Source organism: Diadema setosum, chromosome 19 (genome assembly GCF_964275005.1).
Source record: "Diadema setosum chromosome 19, eeDiaSeto1, whole genome shotgun sequence".
Classification (NCBI taxonomy): Eukaryota; Metazoa; Echinodermata; class Echinoidea; order Diadematoida; family Diadematidae; genus Diadema; species Diadema setosum.
In genome coordinates, this window is record NC_092703.1 from 13,697,996 (window position 1) to 13,721,775 (window position 23,780).

General features: G+C 38.7%; 1 protein-coding gene across 2 annotated transcripts in view; it reads right to left on the reverse strand.

The window, feature by feature from the left end:
- The window catches only part of LOC140242873 (trophoblast glycoprotein-like), a 70,972-nt gene that overhangs the window by 43,891 nt on the left and 3,301 nt on the right, over nt 1–23,780 (reverse strand). Inside the window, exons 1-2 of one of the 2 annotated variants that reach the window (XM_072322619.1) lie at nt 12,222–12,297; nt 7,438–8,782 (exon numbers count right to left, since the gene is read on the reverse strand). In XM_072322619.1, coding sequence (XP_072178720.1) covers nt 7,460–8,659 — 1,200 coding nt within the window. In that variant the 5' untranslated portion in view covers nt 8,660–8,782; nt 12,222–12,297 and the 3' untranslated portion in view covers nt 7,438–7,459. Of the gene's footprint in view, nt 1–7,437; nt 8,783–12,221; nt 12,298–23,780 lie in introns of those variants that run through there. The other variant, XM_072322618.1, reaches the window with a different exon arrangement.

The window sequence follows — 23,780 nt, forward strand, 5'->3', positions numbered from 1 at the left end:
CAGCCTGACAAATATGAATACACAAATGAGCAGATAAGAAGTCCTCTAGCCACATTGTAACATGGTAATGATTACAAGAAAGAAAATAAAAAGAAGAACCAAACAAAAACACAGTCGTGCATGCTTTACAGATAAGACATAAGAGTCCTTTGCAATGTGTTTTTTTGTTGTTGAGGCAATTCAAATGACTTGTTGCACTGACATGATACAAACTACAGTCAACCTCAAGTCGCTCTCACATAAAGTCGAATAATCCCTTAAGTCAAAGGTTTTTCAAGTCTTCTTCATTCTATCGATTTTAATCCCTCATATGTCAAATTTCTCGAAGTCCAAGCTATTTCTTCTGTCCAAATAGATAATTGACTTAGGCAAGGTTGACAGTACTATGATCCACAGCACTGTGAGGGTTAAAGCTATGCAAAAGTTACTGGAGCAAAAGACACAATCCACAAGCCTACTTGTTTCTCCTCGAATGCCCTCCCATCCCCCAAACTTTTTCCTTCGTAACAACCCTTTATTCAAATTCAGATTTTTGTTCGTTTGCAAGGCAATGTTCAATGCCAACTCAGGTGTCCACAAAATGCGGTGGTGAAGTTCTACTGCTGGCCTCCAGGGTAAGATCCGTCCTTGTTTACCGTTTGTTTACTAGCGATACCCCGAATCGTCGCAGGGGATGCCGGTGGAGGTGGTGGCAGTCCACGCAGATCACACAGGAGAAGAAACCATTGCTACTTCATGCATGCTGCCTCCAGGGAAGGAGTAGGGGCCTGCGGAAATTAACAGGGTGCCACGGACCCACTTTCCGGGGGGCAACCGAGGCCCATCGACCAGCAAAGTACAGAAGAATGGGCACTTGCCTCCAGTTTAACACATTGTACGCTGTGGGGTTTGCGCCTAAATACCTACATTTGTACCTGGAGCACTGAGGGAAAACATTACGATATTTTAAATCAATAAACAGGTGACCCCTTGTAGACAGTTTTCAAAATTCAATTGTGTTTTTGGAATTGATAGCAACTCTTGCAAAAATGTGTGTATAAATTTTCAATTTTTATGTTTGAAATTTCACATTTATAGATCAGTTTCAAGATTCCTCTCTCAATTTTAAAGCTTTCTTGAATTTGGTTAAATTGAAATGTGATGTAGAGTACAAAATTGCTGAAGTGAAGGGTAAGCTTCACACTCACCTTAAGAAATGGCAGATTGTTTTCTGATCAACTTCAACAAACATGTGGTAAGATAGAATTTTTCCATCTTGTTATAGTTTGTCCACAAAATGTATCTGAAACTTATCATTGCAAGATTCATTCTATGTACCCACTCTGTCTGTTGTGTGTTGTGTTTTGTTATACTTGGTTAAATTTTTCATCTTGATATACAGTTTGTCTACATACGTAATGAAAGCTATCACTGTAAAGGATTCATTCTATGTATACCCTTTGAGTTCTGTTTTACATTGTTGAAAAATTGTTGAATAAAGACATAAAAAAAGAAGATATTTTGTATTGCACTGCAGCAATGAGACCAGTAGAACCATGTCTGATAAAACTTGCAAATGAAATAAATTCCATTACATGTATCATAAATATTGCAATTTATTGCAAATACCCATCTTAATATGAAGATAAAGCTCAAACTACCATCAATCTGCATAAACTGTATACTTGTTTTATACCTCTGCAGCACAAAAAAACATTTAATATTCTTTGGAATCTTTGTATCAAAAATCTAAATTCCCAGTGATCTTCAAATTACTTATGTGGTAAAGAGCCATCTCCTCTATCTATCTATTGATATCTTACTCATGATTTTGATGTCAACACTGACTGATTGCTTACAAATTCCATGACAACCTAAATTTTGTGAATGATTTTCTATTTCCTGCCATTGATCTACAATGTAGACAGATTTTGGACAGATTTGCTACTGTACCACTTCAGTCTGATAACTTGCTTACTGACATTAGTCACACTTTTCTTCCTCTTTTTTTGTTTTTTTTTTGTTTTTTTTTTGCATACAATGGATTAGAAATCCATCCAAACATTGAGGTTGATTGGACGATGTTTTGATATGATAAATTTGAATCCATACCAAATTTTTTGTATGACAGGGGTCCAGATCTTTTGTTTATTTATATGATAAAACAATGGACACCCAGTCCATGGTGGCGATCATGCATTTTTACCATTATCACCCTCTATAGCCATTCAATCTGAAGCATCATTTTTGTTAGCACTTACAAGTATGCCTTCTGACAAACCTTTTATGCTAAAATTCCCACAGTTCCTGTATACATGCCAAAGTTAATGAGATTGGGGCCTGGCAGCACTTTTCAGAGTTTATTTCAGCCCTTCACTTCAAAACTATCTAAGAATTCAAAGACACTTTCAAAAAGCATTTGGAGTTCATTGGCAGGACTTTCAAGTACAAATGTGACTTTAAAGTGAAATGTCACTACATATTTTCTTTGACAGCATGAAGCTTAAATAACAAAATGAAACTGAAGTTTCATTTAAATTGGACACAAATTAAGTTGATAATAATTTAATTTCAGAGTACAGTATGCTTCCATGGAACAACATTAGAGCCAATTGTATCTATGATACAAATTAGGTGAGTTGATGATGGCATAACATCACAGTACTAGTGTTCATGGCAATGGAGGATAATGCAACAGCTTGGTAATAAATTGTAGGAAAAAAAAAGTTTATAAAAACAAACTTCCTTTGGACAGCAATCAGTCACTTTAGTGTACTGTTATAACAATGTAATGAATATATAATGATATACCAAATATATGCTTTTAATGACATGTACATACTTTTTAATGTTAATGGTTTTCAACTGCATATTCTATTTCTGAGTCCCCTGCCTTGCAACCTCAACCTATTCCTAAATTCTTTCTGAAATCCAGATGCAAAAGAAACTATTAATAGACCACCCCCCCCCAAAAAAAAAAAAAAAAAAAAAATTAAAACATAAAAGCAATCCCAATCCCCAAATTTACAGCCACCAAAAAGAACCGCTTTTGCCTTGGGAGATCCACCACCTGATTTAAGAACAAAATTCCGAGCAAGAATGAATACAAAGAATATAGTGATTCAAATACCGATGGTACATATTGTACACATATCAACTGCCCTGAAATTGTGCTATAAACTATGGGGAAACAATTACAGGCACAATTCTTTTGTGAGTGTTTTTGTTTTTGTTTTTTATCTTTATTTTCCCCCTCATTGAGCTCTGTAACCTTTAGCTGAAAGGGGATGAGAAAGTGCAGTGTACATCCACTGATAACCTCACTGCCCCGACTTTTTTCATCTTCTTTCTACGTAGGGTGTTAACCAGCGCTCTAAATTATTTACAATAATCCGGATTGCCGCAGCGGCCATACCGTTTAAAAAACCACCTGGGTTCTGCGGCTCGGAAGATAAGGACCAATTAGCATCAAGTATCAAACTCATTAAGTAGACACTTTCCCCATTTTAACCTCCTGGCCTGGTTTTATTACAAGAAGGTGACTCGCAGTAGGGTGGGATGGGTTGGAGGAAGAGGAAATGACAGGCAAGATATGTGCAAGACACAGAATCTGACTTTGAATCAATTAAAACAGTCAAAATCTTGAAAATTCGAACTTGACAACTTTGAAATATCAACATGATCTGACTCTGACATTTAAATGTCAAGGGGAAAGAAGGAAAAAAACTCTCCCCAATGGTTCCCTTGGGTGGTATACCGTAAACGTACACCTGTATAAAAAAACACAAGAACAAAAGACAGAATATAACCCTACGCAGCCAAGGCATTGCGAGAAAAATCTCTCCCACCACGGCAAGGGCAATGCACTGTTGACAGGCAAAAGTGCCTATTCATATCACTTGCCCCACAACTAGGTTTTAGATGCCCTGCTGGTGAATGGGCAAGTGGGACTGAAATACCATGCCAACTATATTTCATGAACAATGGAAAGACTATAACGTGTAAAACTGGGAAGAGATTATGACCAATAAAAATGCTCTATTCCTAGATATCTTTACTTTATGAAATACATAAAAGCATTGAGATTATATCTTCTCACACCAGATGCAAATACTACAGACCATCATCTTAAATGATTATAGCATGGTAAATTACATTTTCTCAGATCTATTTGTTTGCAGTGTAAGCTGAATACTGATTGGCCCAGATTTAGTGGCAAAGAAAGGGCCACTTGCTTGCTGACACGATTAAATTTGCCTGTACAGCAACTGTATCAAATTTTAGGCTATGTGTGAATATGTTTATACAGTTATTCATTTAATAGAGGTCTGGCATCATACAAAATCTTTGAGACACTGCTGTTCTGTGTTCTCTCGGTGATGATTTTATGTTTCTGTCAAGTGGGATAATACCATCAACAGAGATGCTGACATTTTGTATGGTGTGAATGTTGGCTCTGAAAGGAAAGGATAATGACTGCATTGATTTGACTTCAATCGCTAAAGGCCCGGTCCCACTGCACTTACGGATGCAAAGAGGATGTAAAGCGTACAAAAAATCTTGCCATCCGTTGGAAAACGCTACGAATCCGCTGTGTACCCATCGCATACGTGTTTCATCCGCTCTATCCATCGAGCATCCGTCCACTGTGATTTCATCCGCGCAAAAAGTTTTAAGCTGCTTAAAACTTTTAGAACGGATGAACTTTCCGCTGTGTACGATGTAAATCCGCGACATACGAGCAACAAACGTTGTATGTCCGTGCGGCATCCCTTAAACGTCCGCTGCATCCTCTCTGCATCCTCTCGGCATCCTCGCAACTCACATCCGCTGCAGCTAAAAACGGAAAGAGGGAGGAAAGATATGGTACGTGGAACGTCTTTACATCGTTAATAGCACGTTAATAGAAAGGATGTAAGCGTATGCATCTCGTTTATAAAGCATTTCGAAAGCATCCCCTCTGCATCCGCTCTGCATCCGCTCTGCATCCACTCTGCATCCGCTTTTTCTGCTATGCGTTCGTTTCGCAATTATCTCCGGTAACCCCTTCGGAGCTGTCATCCCCTTCCATCCGCTTTCATCCGCTAGGCTTCCGATGAACATCCGTTTAACATCCCCGCTACATACTACCCACGTCCGTTCTATTTCCGTTCTGTTACCGCCAATTTTCGCCAATTTTGTCAATTTCTGGAGCGGATGAAAGCGGATGAAGCCATCCCCGAAATTTTGCCCGTCCGCTGTGTCCTTTCTGCATACGCTTTGTGTCCGTCGGCCAGTGGGACCGGGCCTTAACACAACAGTTCTTCGATCACAAAAAAAACTGACAACAATGATTGATGAACTCATTCATGCTGTAAACTATCTGATCTGGAATCATAATTTCATAGTAGTTTTAAAACTATGTATCTACAATGTACTCTCTTGAGCATTTCTTTAATGCACAGGTTTATGAACTACAGTTAATCCACACAATCTGCAAACAAAAACAAATTCTACTACAAATCTCGAGAGCAGTACATTTGTACGCCCTTGAAGGCAAACTATTCCACTAGATACAATTTGTAGAGTGTAGGTTGAGGCTTCATCTGCAATGTCATTGACCTCAAGGACACATCAATCACTAATTATCTTGACAGGAATGTTGGTCAGATGCAATTTGTAAGTCATTTATTGATTTTTCTGTTGTCGTTGTTGTTGCCTGGTCCTTCATTCTGCCATCATGGCCTCCGCTGATTTGCTGTTGGCCCTCGGCATTGATTTGCAATGATTTGCACCTCCAATGCAACGAATGCCATTAACTGGCTGCGCTGTACCTCTGCACTAGCACTTGTCCAGCAATAACAGGAAATAACACAATGCGGATTGGAGCCACAACCCACAGCAAATTAAACTTCTCACATTTTACAAACGGCTACATAAAACTGTATAGGCCTTGCCAGTCGACCCCCAGTTCACTGTTATGTACAACCAAACATGCAATAAAATAAATCAATGTACTCTGCAAATGATTAATTTCTGCAAAACTTTGAGATCTTTAAAATCTTGATCTCAAACTTCTTAAGCCGTTGAGGATGAGTCCCAGGTATACTCGGGCAGGTGTCTATGGGAAATATGTGTTGTAGCAAAATCAGTCCGTCCTCAACGGGTTAATCTGTTGCCTGTGTGACCGGGACTAATGACTGCGAGCTTTGCGAGCATTGCCCACAAACAGATGGTGGACTGCTCATGTGGCAAACTTTCAAAAGTTTCAGTTGCGAACAAGGAGATTGGTGGGGGTCTGGAAAATATCTCCAGTTGAGTGGGAAGTTTTATGAGAAGTTTTGCGAGAAATTTGTGGTCACACTGGCAAAACTTTGAGATCTTGATTTATAAAGATTGTGATCTTTAACTTCATGTTTTTTTGCCAGTGTGAACATGGCTATTGTAACTCATACTTCACGTAGCACATTGGGCATGTTTCTACTGGATGATCAACACTTGAAGTGTTGCGAAGTGATGTTTATAGGTGATGTGCGCACTGGTAACAGCTCATATTCTTCCTCAGTAGAAGCACATTGGGCTATGGATGATGGGAAGTAATGCACAGGTACTGTGATACGCCAAATATTTCGCGAGGTTTTTATTTTCGCGAATTTCGCGAGTCGGGTGCTATTCGCGAAATTAATGACACGCGAAAATATTGACTCTGATCCCGATGTGAATGTGACGTACGCGTGTACACTTCTCCGTTCAGGACAGACTCCATGATTGCGAATTTAACCACCCGCGAAATCGGCGGGAATTCCTGATTCGCGAAAATTTAGACTCGCGAAATATATGGCGTATACAGTAGTTGATACAGTGTGATGCATACACAATTTTAAGCAGAATAAGAGCAGGTAAAGTAAATTGTGATGTGCTGGAAGTCTCAAGTTTGCAATGGTAGATAACACGCATTATCAAACTGATCAGAAGGCGGCGCGCATGTGACGTGATTGCTGACCTTGGTAATGCTTTGCGACTTCCTGCTTGATATTTTGCAATGTCCCCTCGTATCATCCTGCATCCCCACATACAATGTACTTTATTGCTCAGTAGAAACAGTTCAGGTACAGTGGACTCCCATTATAACAAAGTTCTTGGGACCAGCAGTTTTATTTCGCTATTATATGAAAATTTCGTTATATCCGAACACATAGACAATTAAAAAAAAAAGACATACAGCAGGTCATTGTTTGGGTCTGAATTTTTTTCTTCCTTGTAACCGGAATTTTGTTATAACCATGTTCGTTATAAAGGGAGTGCAATTGATAGAAAAATATGAGGTGATGCAGGTGACAAAAATTTGCGGTGATGCAAGGCGATAAAGGGTATCTGGCAGAATTACGAGACAATGTTCTCTAACCTTATGCACAAAGGCAGGAAATATTGAAACATTTTGGTGGGGTAAATGATGGGACTATAGTCAATGGCACTCACCTGTACAGTGGAACAGTGTCTGTCAAACATCCACAGCTGAGTGTTCTGGCGTGTCCCTGGTTGCACGATTGATGTCGCTGTAGATGTACGTCGTGTGGTGCGTGTCAAACGTCTCCTTTGTCGCCTGCTTCATCTGTGTGCACAATCGCAGGATCTCCTTTCGTCGCATGAAGAGGATAACCAAGGCGAGGAATCCGATAATGCTGAGCACGGTGATGAGGAGAATGTAGGAGTCTGACAGTTGGTCATCACTGTTCACGTTTGTAATCTCTGTGCAGTTCAACTCATTCGCTTGGAAGGAAACGAGCTCCTGGCCTTCGTGCACAAAGCTGCCTGGGGCACATCTTAGTTCTTCCACATCCACAATGGCCACTTTAGTCTTGTTGAGCCACAGAAGAAAGTCCTCCAGCTCGCAGTTGCAGACCAGTGGGTTGCCCGTCAAATTGACAGTCAACTCGGGAAACTCATCCCAGTTCTTGAGAGTGTCCTTTACGATATTCGGGATTTGATTCATGCTCAGGTCGATGAAAGTCAGAGCGGGCAGCCACGTGGCCTCGAAGGTCCCCGGAACCACGATGGCCAGGGAATTATTTCGCAGATGGATTCGGCTGAGGGCTGAGGGTCTAGAATCGTTCGAGGTGGGACTTTCGTCAAAGTGGAAGGTGTTGATATTAAGGGCGCTAAGCTGGTTGTCGTTCAGCCACAGCTCTTCTAGACTCTGCAAGCCTCCGAGAGATAATGTATTTGTAAGCTTTGATGTGAGGTTTAGAGCCAGTGCTCGATTCAGACTCAGTTCTACAAGGTTTGGGAGACTGGTAAAAGTTTGGTTGGAGTCTAGTCTGAGGGCATTATCATCTAACACTAAATGCTCTAAAGCTGGGAAGCAGCTTGAGCTAAAAGACCTGCTCGCTGCAAACTGTATCTGATTGCCAGACAAGTCCAAACTCCTGAGCGCCGTCAAGTTGCCAAACACGCCCTCGCAACTGCTCAGACTGCTCCGCGAGTTCTGCGTGATCGTCAGCACCTCAAGGCCCTGGCGGACGTTTCCTTGCTGCAGGTATGCCAAGCTCGGCCATTCCCCGGAGCAGGTCAAGTTTGAGCCTTCGCAGATGCACGCCGCCGGCAAGAATCCGGAGCTGGGCTCACACATCTGGTTCTCGGCAGAAGACAGGAATGGAAGCACGAAAGCAAGGCAGATGAAAAATGATCGCAGTGCACTCATGTTGGCTGGCGTACTCTCCCTTTGGTTCCCCTCTATAATGATGATGGTGGAAATTTCCAACAGAACAGTCCCCTCTTGTGAGTGGAGTTTCTACTTCACCGAAAGCATGCTGCCAGATCTAGCCTGCGAAAGAGAAGTTTATAATACAAGTATTTAAGGCACAGACACCCTGTTTGTTGCTAAGTGCAATAATACAAACATTCAACTAAAAATTACGTGGCTTACGAGAGAGAATCTTAACCCAGTGAGGACGGGCTGATTTTGCTACAACACGCATTTCCCATAGACACTTGCCCGAGTATACTGGGGACTCGTCCTTCATGGGTTAATAGATTTATCTATACAAGCACATCGCAATTTACTTCACTAAAGCTATAATCAACATTCACATTTAAAAGTGTAAAAATTATTATTCAGTGAGCTTGATAATCATCCAGTGAAGGCAGTGCTTAAACTTCAAATATTCACAAGTTTTGAACGAATTGTCTGATTTTTCTCAAACTTTCACGGAATTCTCTCAGTCTGTATAAAAGGTCAACTTGTCCTTTTAAATGTCACACAACAGCAACTCACTCACATTGTATGCAAATTAAAGCATTCATGTATATTCGACTGTCACATGGCACATACACAGAGGCACATGCAGAGACAACAGAATATTATGGTTTGTCACTAGGGGATAATGCCCCCCCCCCCAAAAAAAAAAAAAAAAAAAGAAAAAAAAAAGTAAAGATTGAAATGCATGGTGACACATTTGCTCCTGTGATAATTGCTCTGGTCTTATTTTCTCCAGGAACTTATGGTTAAGGTTGTGATGGGGTTTTACATTTATTTTATTGTGGGATTAGGGCTAGGGGTATGTTTTGGGGGAGAATTTATGTTTGGCTTTAAAGCGTGCAGATACAACATGTACAGTGTATCTCATAGGATCAATTGTCACATAAGCAAATGTCATAACCGAAATACTACTGTACATGAAGATGGAAAATGCAGCTTCAACAGGTAGAAATAGCCAGAATATCTGCCAATAACTTATAATGTTGGTATCAGGATATACTTTATCGCTCGGAAACAAGGACTTGTAAGACAATTTGTGTGTGTGTGTATGTGTGTGTGTGTGTGTGTTTGAATTTGTGATTTAAAACCAGAGTGATAGGATGAAAATTAAGTATTATCCATTTTCAGGAGAAAAAGTTAACGGTTTCAACCTTAGGCTGCGACTGCAATTTGTTACCGGAGGCAATATTTTTGTCAGTTGTTAAGTCCGCACATTTAAGTCGACTCACGAAATTTGTGAAAACATAAACATTGTGAAATATATTGTGTATGAAGAGAAATACAATTAGCTGTACTGGTAACTGTCGTAGAGATTGGCTTCTACTACTACGGTAAAAGTAGTAGTAGCAGCATCTGTAGCACAAATAACAGTAGTAGTAGTAGCAGCAGCAGTAGTTGTAGTAGTAGTAGTAGTAGTAGTAGTAGTAGTAGTAGTAGTAGTAGTAGTAGTAGTAGTAGTAGTAGTAGTAGTAGTAGTAGTAGCAGTAGTATAAGTAGTATGAACAGTAGTTAGGAGTAAAAGTAGTTTGTAGTGGTTGTTAAAGTACAGTTGTAGTGACACTGTTAGTAACAATACAACTGTATATCACTCAATAGTGAATGAGCAAGTATGATGAAGAGACAACATATGAATAAAAAAAAGAGGTCATCAGAAACATACTGGTAAATGGTAAGATTAGAAACAGTACCAGTGCTCATAGAGACTATGAATCAAGAAGATATTTTTGAAGGTTTAAGAATTTACTCTAGCAAAAATTATTCTAGTGTAATATCTGTACCAATTACTGTATGGAGAATATTTCTACGTTTACTCTAGTAGTGACATTAGCAGTGATACCAGATTGATTGATTGATTGATTGAGGCCAATTTAGGTCATTTATTCGGCAAAATAAAACACAAAACATGTAATAATGGTGTTTACCATGAGAGCCAGGCAGCCTTGAAAGCATCTTGTGCTTGTGTTAGGTTGCCTACACATGAAATACAACTTTGCAATAGCAACATATATTACAACTGGTTCTGTGTGAAATCAAGTAAATAAAAAAAATAAAAAAATGAGGCAGCAGCATTGGTTGGCATACTGAACGAATCAAACGCATGCATTGCAGTATAAACATTGTTTTCTGTAGTAACTCTAGAAACACTAACAGGTGGTAGACAAAGCACAGTTGATTATTCAAAAACAGTGTACACTGTATTTAACCTGTTGAGGATGAGCCTATTTGGCTGTAACACATATTTGCCAGACACCTGCCTGAGTATACTCGGTCTTCATCAGGCTTAAAAGAAACCTCCGGATGATTTTTATATTTTTACATTTGAACAACTATAAATTAGTTATAATGAGGACAGAGTTTCAGAATTTGTGATAATTGGGATGAAGAATAAGAATATTTTCAAAATTTAGAACAAATTGCAATGAACAAGGATGATGACATGGCAGAGTCACCATAAGAATGTATGAGTTGGGGCTCAAGGAAGCAGAACAAAAGAAGAAGGCATGCATATATTATACACAGGTGAACTCGCAAGCAATTAAGCGGTATTGCAATGGAATTATACTGCTACATTTCTGAAATATGTGAACCTCCTATGTCATCATCCTTGTTCAGTGTAATTTGTTCAAGGTTTTTCAAAGTATTGTTTCTCTGCTCAAGAACCACAATAAATTCCACAAATCTATACATGGAGTTGTCGATTTATGAACTACATGATGTGAAATTATGAAAATCGTCTGGAATTTCCCTTTAAGTATAGAATATATAATACAAAAGTAGCCACAGCTTGGGACTTTGCTTGCATATGATCACTACATGTAGGTGCCAAATAAAATGTTCCACAGTGAGAAAGCACGGCTAATGCAATGAAAAGAGAGCATCGGTACACTGTCTGCAGTGTGCGCGTAGCACACACAAAAATGCACCCCTTCTCCTCCATGAAGAGATCTACCGGTATCTTTAACAAAAGCCCACAAACAACAAGGGGGCGAACTTGCAGCCAAAATTAGGATCAATTGGGGGGAGGGGGATATAACGGGATGGATGGGTATTGATTTCTAGCACTTCCCAAGATCTGCCATGCAAAGACTGCAGGATGCCCGTCAGAAGTGTATCAAAAAGTCATGCATGCAATTATTCAAGGCATGGTGTACACAGCGTCACTGTTGCACTCAATACCGTCGGCAATCATTGGCGTGGGGAACGGTGGGGTGGGGTAGAAGCAGAAAGTGGAAATGGGGAGGGGGAGGGGGGAGGCTTTCCTACTAATGTATACCTGCAGGAAACATTCAAATGACTCATTGACATTCAATATGGTTGTGTGCTGTGTCCAGGTCCGATATATGGAACATTGGGCATACTCGATGAAGACACCTTGTCAATCTGTAATGCATCACGATATCATCTCACAACATTGCTGCAGACTGCGCAGCATTCCTGGACATCACAAACACGCTTTAGGCTAATACATGCAGGTTTTTTTTTCTCTCTTTTTTTCCAAACTTACCTCACAGAAAGTAGGGCTTTATAAGCCCACTGCAAAATCTGCCTAGGATTTGATCATCTAAAAATGTGCCACATTTTACACTCTGTCATTCTGCTCGAGATGCCATGGCCTCATTGCTCCTCTCCAATAATGCTGCTGAAGCCTGGAGAGCAGGCAGTGCACACTCAAATCCTCAAGAGAAGTAAAAACAGTGTGTCTGTTTTAATGCAACCTTTTTGCGACGCTGCTGATTTATATGATTCATAGAGGCCGCAGTCCATTCAAGGCATATTAAACTGACGTACCCATCCGTGCTCTTCTGGGGAGCAACACAGCAAGCACATCTCGCATAACATCGGCACTTCTGCAATGCATACATGTAGGCAGCAATGTGACTTCCAATAACATGCTGCGGCATGACATAGAGCTGACAGAGAGTGGACTATAGAGGGCAGCTTTTACAGAGAGAAGGAGAGACTGTACAAATGTACGCCTCAAACCCACTTGCCCATTAGCCCAGGGCAAATTAACTCTTTGTTGGGTATTAATATGGCACCTGCCATTGACCAAAAGCCCACAGGTGAGGTAGCATGTGGGAAGAATGTTCTTTGTAATGTCGAGAGAGAGATCTGAATAACAACAACAACAACAACAACAACAACAAAATGGGAGCTTCTAACTGCTTGCATACAAATAAATGAAAATCTACTCCCATTTGTAACTTGACTTTAATATCTAATTGAGTGAAATGTATCTGTTGTTACTTCTTGGTTTAAAAAAAAAAATAAAAAATAATAATTAGTATACAAATTGACCCAAGGTTGTATTTACTTCCCAACAAAACACGTACATTGTACTGTACTTTGTATCTACCATGGTAAAAGTTTACATGTGTACCTTCTTTAGGTACATGTGTACATGTACATCTACAATTTGTAGGTGTATTCAAAGTAAGATTACAAGCTTTGGGACTTCAAAAACTCATAGCAAATTGCAGGGGGGGGGGGGGGAGAGATGTGCGTGTGTGTAAGTGCATTAAAAGCCAATTTAAACTTGTAATGAGGGCAATGGTCTCCTTTTTATTTTAGCATCAGAGCGAAGCTACACAGTTAGGGAACAGATACAGATCTCTTATCTGTACATGCTGTAAATAGATAAAGAGTCATGAAACCAGACCATTGAACCAAACTTCCATTTGTGTGGAATTGCACATCAAACACAAGAGCAGGGTTGAATATTAGCGCTAAAGGAAGTGGTAATTAATGGTATCAAAACGAAGACTGACAGTTCCACCTCTTCAAGTACTATTGCAAAACTGCTAACAAATTTGAACATCTCATAAACTTTTCTGTTGGATACTTTGGAGAGTCCAGCTGTAAAAATGGTAGCGTAATTAAGAAAGGCATTTAGAGTATACATTACACTATCATCCCTTTAGACTGGGATGATTTTTTGCTACGACATGCATTTCCCATAGACACTTGCCCACGTACAACTGTATACACAGGATTCATCCTTTCATCCTCAACAGGTTAAAAGTGTGTGTGCTCTGTCTTCTTTGTCTCTTGGTATAAAGTTAACAGCAAACTTCTGTCGATGTCCAGGTCCCACTGGTGCAAAGTAACATTAGCAGTACATGGAATCACTAAAAAATTTACCATAGCTCTCATCATTATGTCAAAGAAGTACTGTTGACTTACAACCTATACTGTACAGTATAGGTTGAAATCTTGCATAATTTTGTATTTTCCCTTGAAACACTGGGTCCCATGCCTAGAACCTTATTAGGGCAATTACTCCCTCTTCTCTATCCCCCCCCCCCTCCCCCCCCCCCCCCCCCCACCCAGCTAAATACTGGTTAGTGATAAGGTTAGAGTAAAGATAAGGGCTGGTTTAAGGTTAGTGTTTGGGTTAGGGTTAGGATTAGGTTCAGGATTGGAATTAGGGTTAGGGTGGTGGGAAGGGTCTGGGGTAAATTGCCCTAGAACCCCTGGAACACAAGGGATACTCTTGGTACATTCAAACTTTAAACAAACTTAACAATTTTTTTTTTTCTTTCAAGAAGACAAACATGGGATGTTTCTCTATATTCAATGCCTTGTTTGGCAATTGGCACATAATCCACTGGAGTGCCTACTCCGCCAATTAGCACTGATATGTGGAAACTAACTGCCAGTTACCTACATGTAAACCCCCTTTAATCCTTAATTTGTAACTATGACCTTCTTATTTGACTGAGACATATTGCAGCATCTAAGTGTTCTTGCTAACTTTACAATTATGTCCAAGCTAGGCAAGTTATAGCCAAGTGCCTGGGTGCATAAAGAGTTAAAGGGATGGTATAGTTTTGGTTGAGATGGAGAATTTTGATTTTAAGTTTTAACTGGATAATTAAAAACCACAAGTGATGATATTTAATAAAGAGCACACAAATCTAATTTAAGTATTCTAAGTTTATTTGATGGAAATTAGTTTGAAACAGCTGAGAGATATCTAAAAGCAATGTAAAACAAAGGGGTCCTAATAGCAGGTGGGTCCCACCTTTAAAGGTAGGGAATCCCATTTGCATGCCTTAAATGAAGAGTTGTATAAACACAGTGGTATGATGAAGAGAGTATCATTTTAGAAACTCCCATAAAGTATTGAAAGTGGAAGGTAACATTTAGTACATTTTTATTGACCATTAGATTTTGAATTGAATTCTTTTCGGGGCTCACCGTAAATTCCAGTACATTACTTGGCTACTTTTCCAGACCCATGCACTGCATGTGTGTCCATCATGTATATTTTGTGAATAAAGTTCATCAAAACTTACAAACATTTCTATATACACTCTTGCCACACACTCTATATGTTATTACATCAGCTCTTATACTTTTAGATTTGTGTTTATAGATAAAAAAATACAGAAGACTGCAACAAAAAGGCTTAAGTGTGGCTGACACACAGAACTACTGAGTACAACTAGTTGAGTTTTGTGCATTATTCAAATTGCAGATAACTGTTGACTTCCAAATTTCTAAAGCAGTGGCCTAAACAAGTCCCCTGAGGTTCATATTTAATGTTTTGCTGCATTTTGGGAGTTCTGTAAAAGGTATCCCCTACCTTTAACAAGAACTGCGATCTTGATTTTGGATATATAACAGCCATTTTAAAACCAGTTTTCATGAAATAAACTTTGAATTCCTCTTAGAAGTGTATACTATTTTATATTTCACAAGAGGTTTCCATGATCTCACAAAAAAGTTGGAAACCTGAAGCCCAATCTCAACTAAAAATTACACCATCCCTTTAAGCTTGTTGTGATAGGAGTTGCACAATAACAAACATAAAATGAAACATGAAGGAAAAAAGAAAATCTCAAATCTGCTTAGAGCACATGGGCAATTCCATGAGATTGGTGTCATGGGGTGAAAAAATAAATTGTAATGTTGAAACTTACCACCTATTTTATTTTGTTCAGTATACGTCAGGGCATGTGGAACAGCCATTTTTTACAATAATATACCTCCAGAATGGCAGATATTACACTTTAAAGTCAAATTACATTTTCATTGAGAATTACATTGAAAATGTACTTGAATGTTTGAGTTGACTCCATAGAATATAAAAGAATGGTATGTAATTGATATGTTGATTTTTATGATGTATTGGGTATCAGTTACTAGTTGTCAGTGAGGAAAAAATGATCTGTGTTCCCATGAATTGGTAGAATGCATACTGCCAAACTGCTAAAACTAATGTAACGTGAGTAACGAAAATACTGAAATAGTTTCATATCTTAATATTCCCTTGGATTTAAAATGTGCCAATGGAAATTCTCTTCACACTGCCTCTACCTAATATGAAAAATGGTGAAAGAGTTGTGTATATGCAGTTGTATTATAATGAGAGAGGTTCAAAAATTGTAACGTGAGTAACAATGTAACGTGAGTAACAAGTGTGTAACGTGAGTAACGACAAAAAAATCACGATATACAAATATATTTCTACATAAATGACAACAAATATTTTTGTGTGACTTGAGTAAGCTGAGGGAGCATAAAGAGAGTATGGTCTTGTGAATAACCTTACATGACCTTGCTTGAATTGGTTGTTATCTAATAGGCTAAACACACTTGCTATCCAAAGAAAATCTTGATTGGCAAACGATACAAACCAGATGTGGCTAATAATCGTAGACATTATAATTTTTCTTTGGTTAAGTTAAAAGCCTTACATTATACCTTTTCAGATATCAGCTATGGATAACTTTAAATCCCTTTTAGAGCCAGCTTGATCTTTTTTTGATGCTTAAGGTTGTAATTTGTACAATTTTGGTAATTGGTTAGTGGAGCAATCATAAGACAAATGGGAATTAATGTTGCATCTCGATGCAATTTACAAAGGAATTGTAAGCATAATAGATTAACAAAAATCTGTATATCTGATGTAACTTTGAGCAAGAGTTGGCATTGTTTCTTTTTACAATGCCAATTTTTTTTTTTTTTTTTTTTTTTTTTTGAGCGGGGGGTAACAATAATCATTTTCTGGCAGCTGGTAAATACACATACATGTGTGTCTAAGACATTTACAAGAATTGTCAGTGTTACAGCTTTTTATACATTATTCTCTGGGATTATCAACCCCAAATAATGACAATTGCTTAACTACAATAACTTACTCAAAGTTAGAATTCACCACTACCAGAAGATACAAGAATATTTTTGGGTTAAGAGGTAGATCAGTTAAGACTGTACATAGCAGGGCTGCCAAACTAGAGTGAGAATTTGGAGTGAAGTGTGAGTAAGCAAGCAACTAATCGAAGTGACAGTGGTGGGGAGGGGGTTGGGGATGGTGTGGAAGGGGGTTGTCTCCCCTCCCCCCTTTTCACTGGAGTGAACTTCATCAATTTTGCATTTTAACTGGTGGATTTGGTGCATACTCTAGTAAAGATTTCATCACATATCATAGAGAAAGTTTGCCTGTGGGAAAATCTCGAAAGTTTGGGATTGGGCATATTGCATGTTTGGATAATCAGGAATTTTAGGGACAATACTGTTTGTTTTTTTTACATGTTGTTTTGGGGGTTAAGTGCGAGAATTCTTTTATCAGAGTTAGTTAAAATTTGATGAATTGCGTGAGTCTCATGCTAATTGCGCGAGAGTTGGCAGCCCTGACATAGAGTGGAAAGTCCACACTGGTAAAGGTAACTGGATGTAATTTGTAGACATATGTACTGTATGTTATTTCTAAAGTAGTTTACAATTTATGAAATCAAGTGTGTCACTCATGATTAAAACTACTTACATTTAAGTTTCTGTGAAAGGGAATAGAAGGAGAATATTTCAATTCACTGCATGAACTAGTATCTACTACTTTATATTTTCTTGCATTCAGTTTATAGTGGTTACTTGGATTCTGAAAAGTAAAGTATGTGGAATATATGACTGTATGATAGTGGGAAAAGTATGAAAGAGTGCCAATATTGTTTTATTTTAGGGACAAAATATCTGTAGAGGTGGAATACATCAAAAGCAATTAGTTTCCAGCTAATTCTCATGGTCAGTTATGTGGTAGCGATTATAAGCTAATATGTAACGTGAGTAACGTGTAACGTGAGTAACGACGATTTTGCTATTGCTGCCAAATATTTCCAATGCTCTCAAAATTTTGACCCCCTATATTTGAGTACCACAACATGAGTTATATAAATCATACAACAGTTGTTTGAAATACTGCCCAGTATGAGGACACTTTTTGAATAAAGGCATGTTGGCTTTTTATGTCGTCCCAAAAAATGTAACGTGAGTAACGAAAGTATTTTGTCTTTATTTCCGATATGGATGTGGTTATTAAAATTCTATTAATATTGCATGGTAGACTAAGGACTTGTACATCTATTATACAACAGAGAGTATGTCAAACCTTCCAGTATAAAAAATATGACAAATACAATATGCAGAGACGCCTAAAAAGTGTAACGTGAGTAACGTGGAATTGCCCACATGCAAATGTCATCAACTCATTGGAAATGTGTTATCTGAAAAATGTTTCGCCACACATCAGTATAAGCACAGTTTTCAAGAAAATTTCAAATTTAGGAACACAAATTGATCAAGTGACTACAACGATGTTTTCATCACAATTGAAAACATTATCTCACTTGCGACATGTCTCAGAAAACACATTAAAGGAGGACCATGGATGCAAGATATCATGTCTTGGAGTCACATCTATGGTAATCACATTTCCGTGGCGTCGTGATATCATGAAATGATTCGATTTTGACGGTACCTGGTTATGTGGCTTCATGATACTTGCAAATGAGTAAAATATTTCCAGAGAGATAACATCTGCACCTAGCACAATACAAGCCAGCAAGGTGTATGGAAAATGTGTAAAAGAGAAAATTTGATGAATTTTGATAATACATGTACATTTCACCATTAAATTAGCACACAGGAAACCCTCAGAACATCACTATCTTGATCAAGTGTACGCAAAATACCTGTTTTCGGTGGCGATTGGGTTGAGAATAGAGGTAGGTACATGTATCTGGGGCATGAGTGCATGCGGCTTTCCAGGCTGGGCGTGACTTGTGAATTTTTGACGTCAGACTGTTGTCATGTGCCACGTGTACGCCAAGTGACACTCAATTTCGGTCTTATGCGGCCACGGACGGATGGGGGACGAAAACAGGGAGCTGCATCTATTAAGGATAGATCTCAGCCCACAAAAAGGTGTAGTATCATATGATAAACTCCATTGTTCTAGGCCAACTAATGCGCGAGAGATTTAAAAGTACCATCCTAGAGCCTCTGTCTGGAAGAACCAGCAATACTGGCTGGTAGCAGCTTTGGAGATCTGTTGAATTCTTATAGTTCAGTGTGTGGTGCATGAAGAGGAAACGAGAGCTTGATTGGAACTGACTGCATGGCAGGATATACCGTACACTTGTAAATGTACGTTTGTGTTTTGGGAGAGGGAAGGGGTAAGAAGGCAGAGACTCCAACTCTCCCGTTTTCGACGGGAGATCTCCCGCCGAAAACTCATTTTTGCAAAATCTCCCGTTCTCCCGCTTACGATTTGATTTCTCCCGCCCTGGCTCTGTGTCTCCCGTTGGAAAGGATTTCTTACTTATTGCTATTGTATGTTGAAAAAATAAGCCTTAGATAGCACCAGAGAGCATCTAGAACCCTGAGAATTTCGCGCTTCGCACACATCAACTTGGAATCTCCCGTTTGCTAGGGGTTTCAGGCGGGAGAATCTCCAGATCAGAAGGTGCTTTGGGTTGGAGTCTCTGAGAAGGGGATCACATGCTCAGGGAGTAGGGCAGGAAAAGATGGGAAAGGGGGAAGGTAAGGGGCTCAGATTGCCCTGTATTTGGCTGCTTCTTGGAATTTGATTAATTCTGGGAATCAATCGATATCAATTAACATCAATCAATATAAGAGTTACAATGAAATACATGTAACAGCCTATTACACATAAATCCCAAATGTATTTATAAATACTACATATCCATGTTAAGAATATACTGCCCCTCAGCTAAATGTGTACTGGTGAAACATCTATCAGGGTGAACTGTCCATTTAGGTTGTCACTATAAATAGGCCTACACATTACAAGTGATAGTAAACCTTGCTTTCCTATCAATGCGATGCTGATTTTACTCTAACAGAAGTACTGATTATACATGATAATTAACAGGTTTGTTAAAATGTTCATATGGTTTTATCATTCTCCCTCGGGGATATGTCATGTTTTTGTACCAAAAGAGACAAGATTTTTAGCTAATCATCATACTCTGAAGCACTATACACATTTAAATGTATCCGTGACAGCGAATCGATGAGCAAGAATTTTGATATTTACTCCCCCTGTAGAGCAGTCAAATTGGTTGCTCAGGGGAATAATTTTGGAAGTGGATTTCTCTGGCGTCTATGATTTCCTGCAAAGACAGTTCAGGAATTGCATGGTACCTAGTCGAGTCCCCATTGCTCTATCGATCTCTCCCCCCCCCCCCCCCCACCCTCTCTCTCTCTCTCTCTCTCTCTCTCTCTCTGGATATATGGCAGAATAGCTCCTGGCTGATGATGTTGTGATGAATAAAACATATTCCTACATGTCAGAAAGTTTTCCCCCGGGGAGAAAATGTAAGTCTGCATGTCTTGGCTCAAGCATCTGAAGACTGGCAGTGGTGTGTGTAATAGAAAAAAGAAAGAAAGAAAAGCACACGCTACCCAAATGTGGGCCTATTCTCATGCAATGCAATGCAATGCACTGCCTGCCTGCATTATCCATGATGCATCGTGGCGTGATAATGTGTCATGTGACCACTAGAATCTTGTCGGGGAGCGGGGAGCGGTACGCGGGATCCCCGTGAGGGATGGCTAGAGTGAGGGATGGCTAGAGTGCGCCACGAGCCACAGTCTCCCATGCTCCAGAACTGGGCCAACATCACTCCAGACAAAACAAGTATTTCTCCAGAACTGCACATTATAAATATACAGCATGGGGCCTGACAATATATTTGTCTTTCTCCGTCTCCCCAAGGCTGTCCTTTCAAGTTAAAGGGACTGTACAGTAATGGTTGAGGTGGGGATTCATGTTTTGAACATTCCTTAGAGATAATGAGAAACCTCTTATGAAATATGAAAGAGCATGTAATTTTAAGAAGGATTCAACATTTAATTGATGAAAATTGGTTTTCAAATGGCTGAGATATATATCCAAAAAGGTGTAATAATAAAAGGCGACAGGCCACGCCTTTTATTACGATCTCTTTGTTTCACCTTGTTTTTGGATATATCTCAGCCATTTCAAAACCAATTTTTATCAAATACACTTTTGATACCCCTTAGAATAGCATGCTCTTTGACATCTCATAGAGTGGTTTCTGAACATCTCGCAAAACGTTAAAAGCTAAATCCTCACCTAAGCCAGAACTGTACACACCCTTTAAAGGTACTGTTTACCATTGGGAGCAGCTGATTTAAAAAATGTTCAAGTTATCACATTTGATGCATATGTGTAGGTCAGTTGTATCACAAAACATCCTACCATATAAAAATTTTGCATAAATATAAGTAGATATCACTATTTTTCTAACTAAACCATAAAGTCTGTAGGTGGTTTTAACAGTATAGAAACACTTTATTACACTTTAATATTGTTCATATTTTTTATATTTAACAATTAATACTTAGCATGATTTTTTTTACACTGGTTTTCTTTTTCTATCGCGTACTTACATTTTAGAACTATTTTGATGCACTAAAGCTGGGTTTTGTTTTATCTGCAAATGGTAAAATAATGTTGCATATAGCCCTGGGAAGAGCTAAAAATTCATGTTCCACTATTTGGAAGAATTTGTTAGTTATCAAAACATGATGGTCTACCATGAAATTTGTCTGGCTGATGTGATTTGCCAGGAAAATGAGTTGGTTTGGAGTATTTTGAGATCAACAGTGACATACAGTCTAGCTCGTATAGGTACACAACTTACAATTGTAGCTTTATCTTTGAATCAATGATCTAGTGCCTTCCTCCGTTCAGTAGTGGGTAGAATGTTATGAGATGATCCATTGTCCTAGCTTTTCTGAAAATTTCCAGACAACTGCACACGCAATTTATGTCCTCACAGAAGATCAATATTAAAATAACTGTTATAGTCTAATCATATGTCCCAACCAGTATCAATTTATAAATACATGTACGCACTCAGATTGTAATACCGTACACATACACTAAACATCGGTGGGGGAGGGGGGCACCGGGCACGCACTCCCTCTTTATAATTATTTTTTAACAAAAGAAATAAGAAAAAAAAATGGAGGGCATGTGCGCCCTCCCCCCTTTTATTTCGTACTTTTATTAAATGCTAATATGCAGAAATTAAAAAGAAAGATAGACAAGCTAATGGCATTACAAAAAAGTCAATATTTTGTGCTTTCAGTCCATTCTTTCTCATTATTAGCTGTGGTAAACTTGCACTGACATTAAAGAACATCAGAACGCATCCTAAGTATGTATTTTGATGACTAATTAAATGTCAATGTGGAACTGCTTGAAAATACTAAATACACACATTCAACTTGGTGCACATTAAACTGACAATGCAATGTGAAATGTGGTACTTAATGTACATTTGAAGAATGATAACATTCGAGATGTATGTATCAGAATACTGTAAACATGGAAATTTTGGGTAACATCATTTTCCAAATATTTCGCTTCATTTTTTAACTAAAGTGCAAATTCTAAAACCTGCGAAAATGTCTTCACAATTTTCTCTGCATATTTTGAATGGGTCCACTGACAACTACGCAGCATAAATTCCAGAACCCGCGAGTATATTTTTGAGCCACTCAGCACGAAAAATTAATCATGTCAAAACATGGCAATAAAAGTACTGACATAAAGAAAGGAGTGATAAACATCAAATCAATCTTAAAATCTTTAAGCATCTCTGCCCTTCAAACCCGCTGATTTTTTAGCCTTTTGTTCACAAGGGGAAGGAGGAAAGATGATACCACTGCCCCCACACTTGCATAACACTGTACAAGTGTACGTGCAAGTACATTCTGAACATGTGCTGCCGAGTAGTGTGCTTTTATGAATGCCTAATGCGACATGACATATTTGATCGCCATTTGCTGACGTGAATGGGGCATGCGGCTGCCTACGAGAATTCCCTTGGACTTAAACCGCGGTGGAGAGGCGAAGTGTTTTTATGCGTCTGGCTCTCACTCCCCCCCACGACAGATGCAGGGGAAATGACTCGGCTGTATACGATGAGGAGGAAGGCGAGATGTGGTGTAAAATTGTGGAAGAAACTCAAAGTTAAACCTGTCTAGGTGTTGCCCCATTTTTCTGCCTGTGCATAATGATCTCCTATTTGGTGACACTCGATGACATTGTAGATGCACAAATTTCTATTAAAAAAGAATATCCCTACATCTGAAATGCATGCTGAAAGGTTTCATCTCCATTTGTAAAAAATATTTTGTACTCTTTAATTTATGATCGACGTAACTGTTGCAATTTTATTGCACCCTTTATAAAACTGTATCCATATTTGTGCATTTTGTCATTTTTGCAAATTCAATATTTTTCGCATTACTGATGAGCACTCTGTGTGACAAGATCAAAATATGCATGATTGTTGATATGAAATCACTTTCATTGACATTTTTTATTTTTATGATACGTACACATAATGTAAAAAATGTCAGATGTATTCATTCAATGACCATTTTAGAAGGAAGCTTTGAGCTAAACCAAACATTAAAGAGAAAGTCCAGTTATTTCACTATTACTCACAAGAGAGATTACAATCTTACACAAAATTGTAAAAAAGTAAAAATATGATGAAATCTGATAAAAATTATGGTAGTTATGAAATCATGAAGTTTGATAATTTCTGCAGGTCAGCAGTCGTTGTACAATTGATATGAATATGCAAATGAGTGAGCTGATGATGTCATTACTTCACAATTTTTCATTGGTCATGTACAAAAAAAAAAATGACAAAAATTAAAGTTTCTGTTATTGAAGTGCAAGACATGATGTTATTCCTGGTAGAATACAACATAC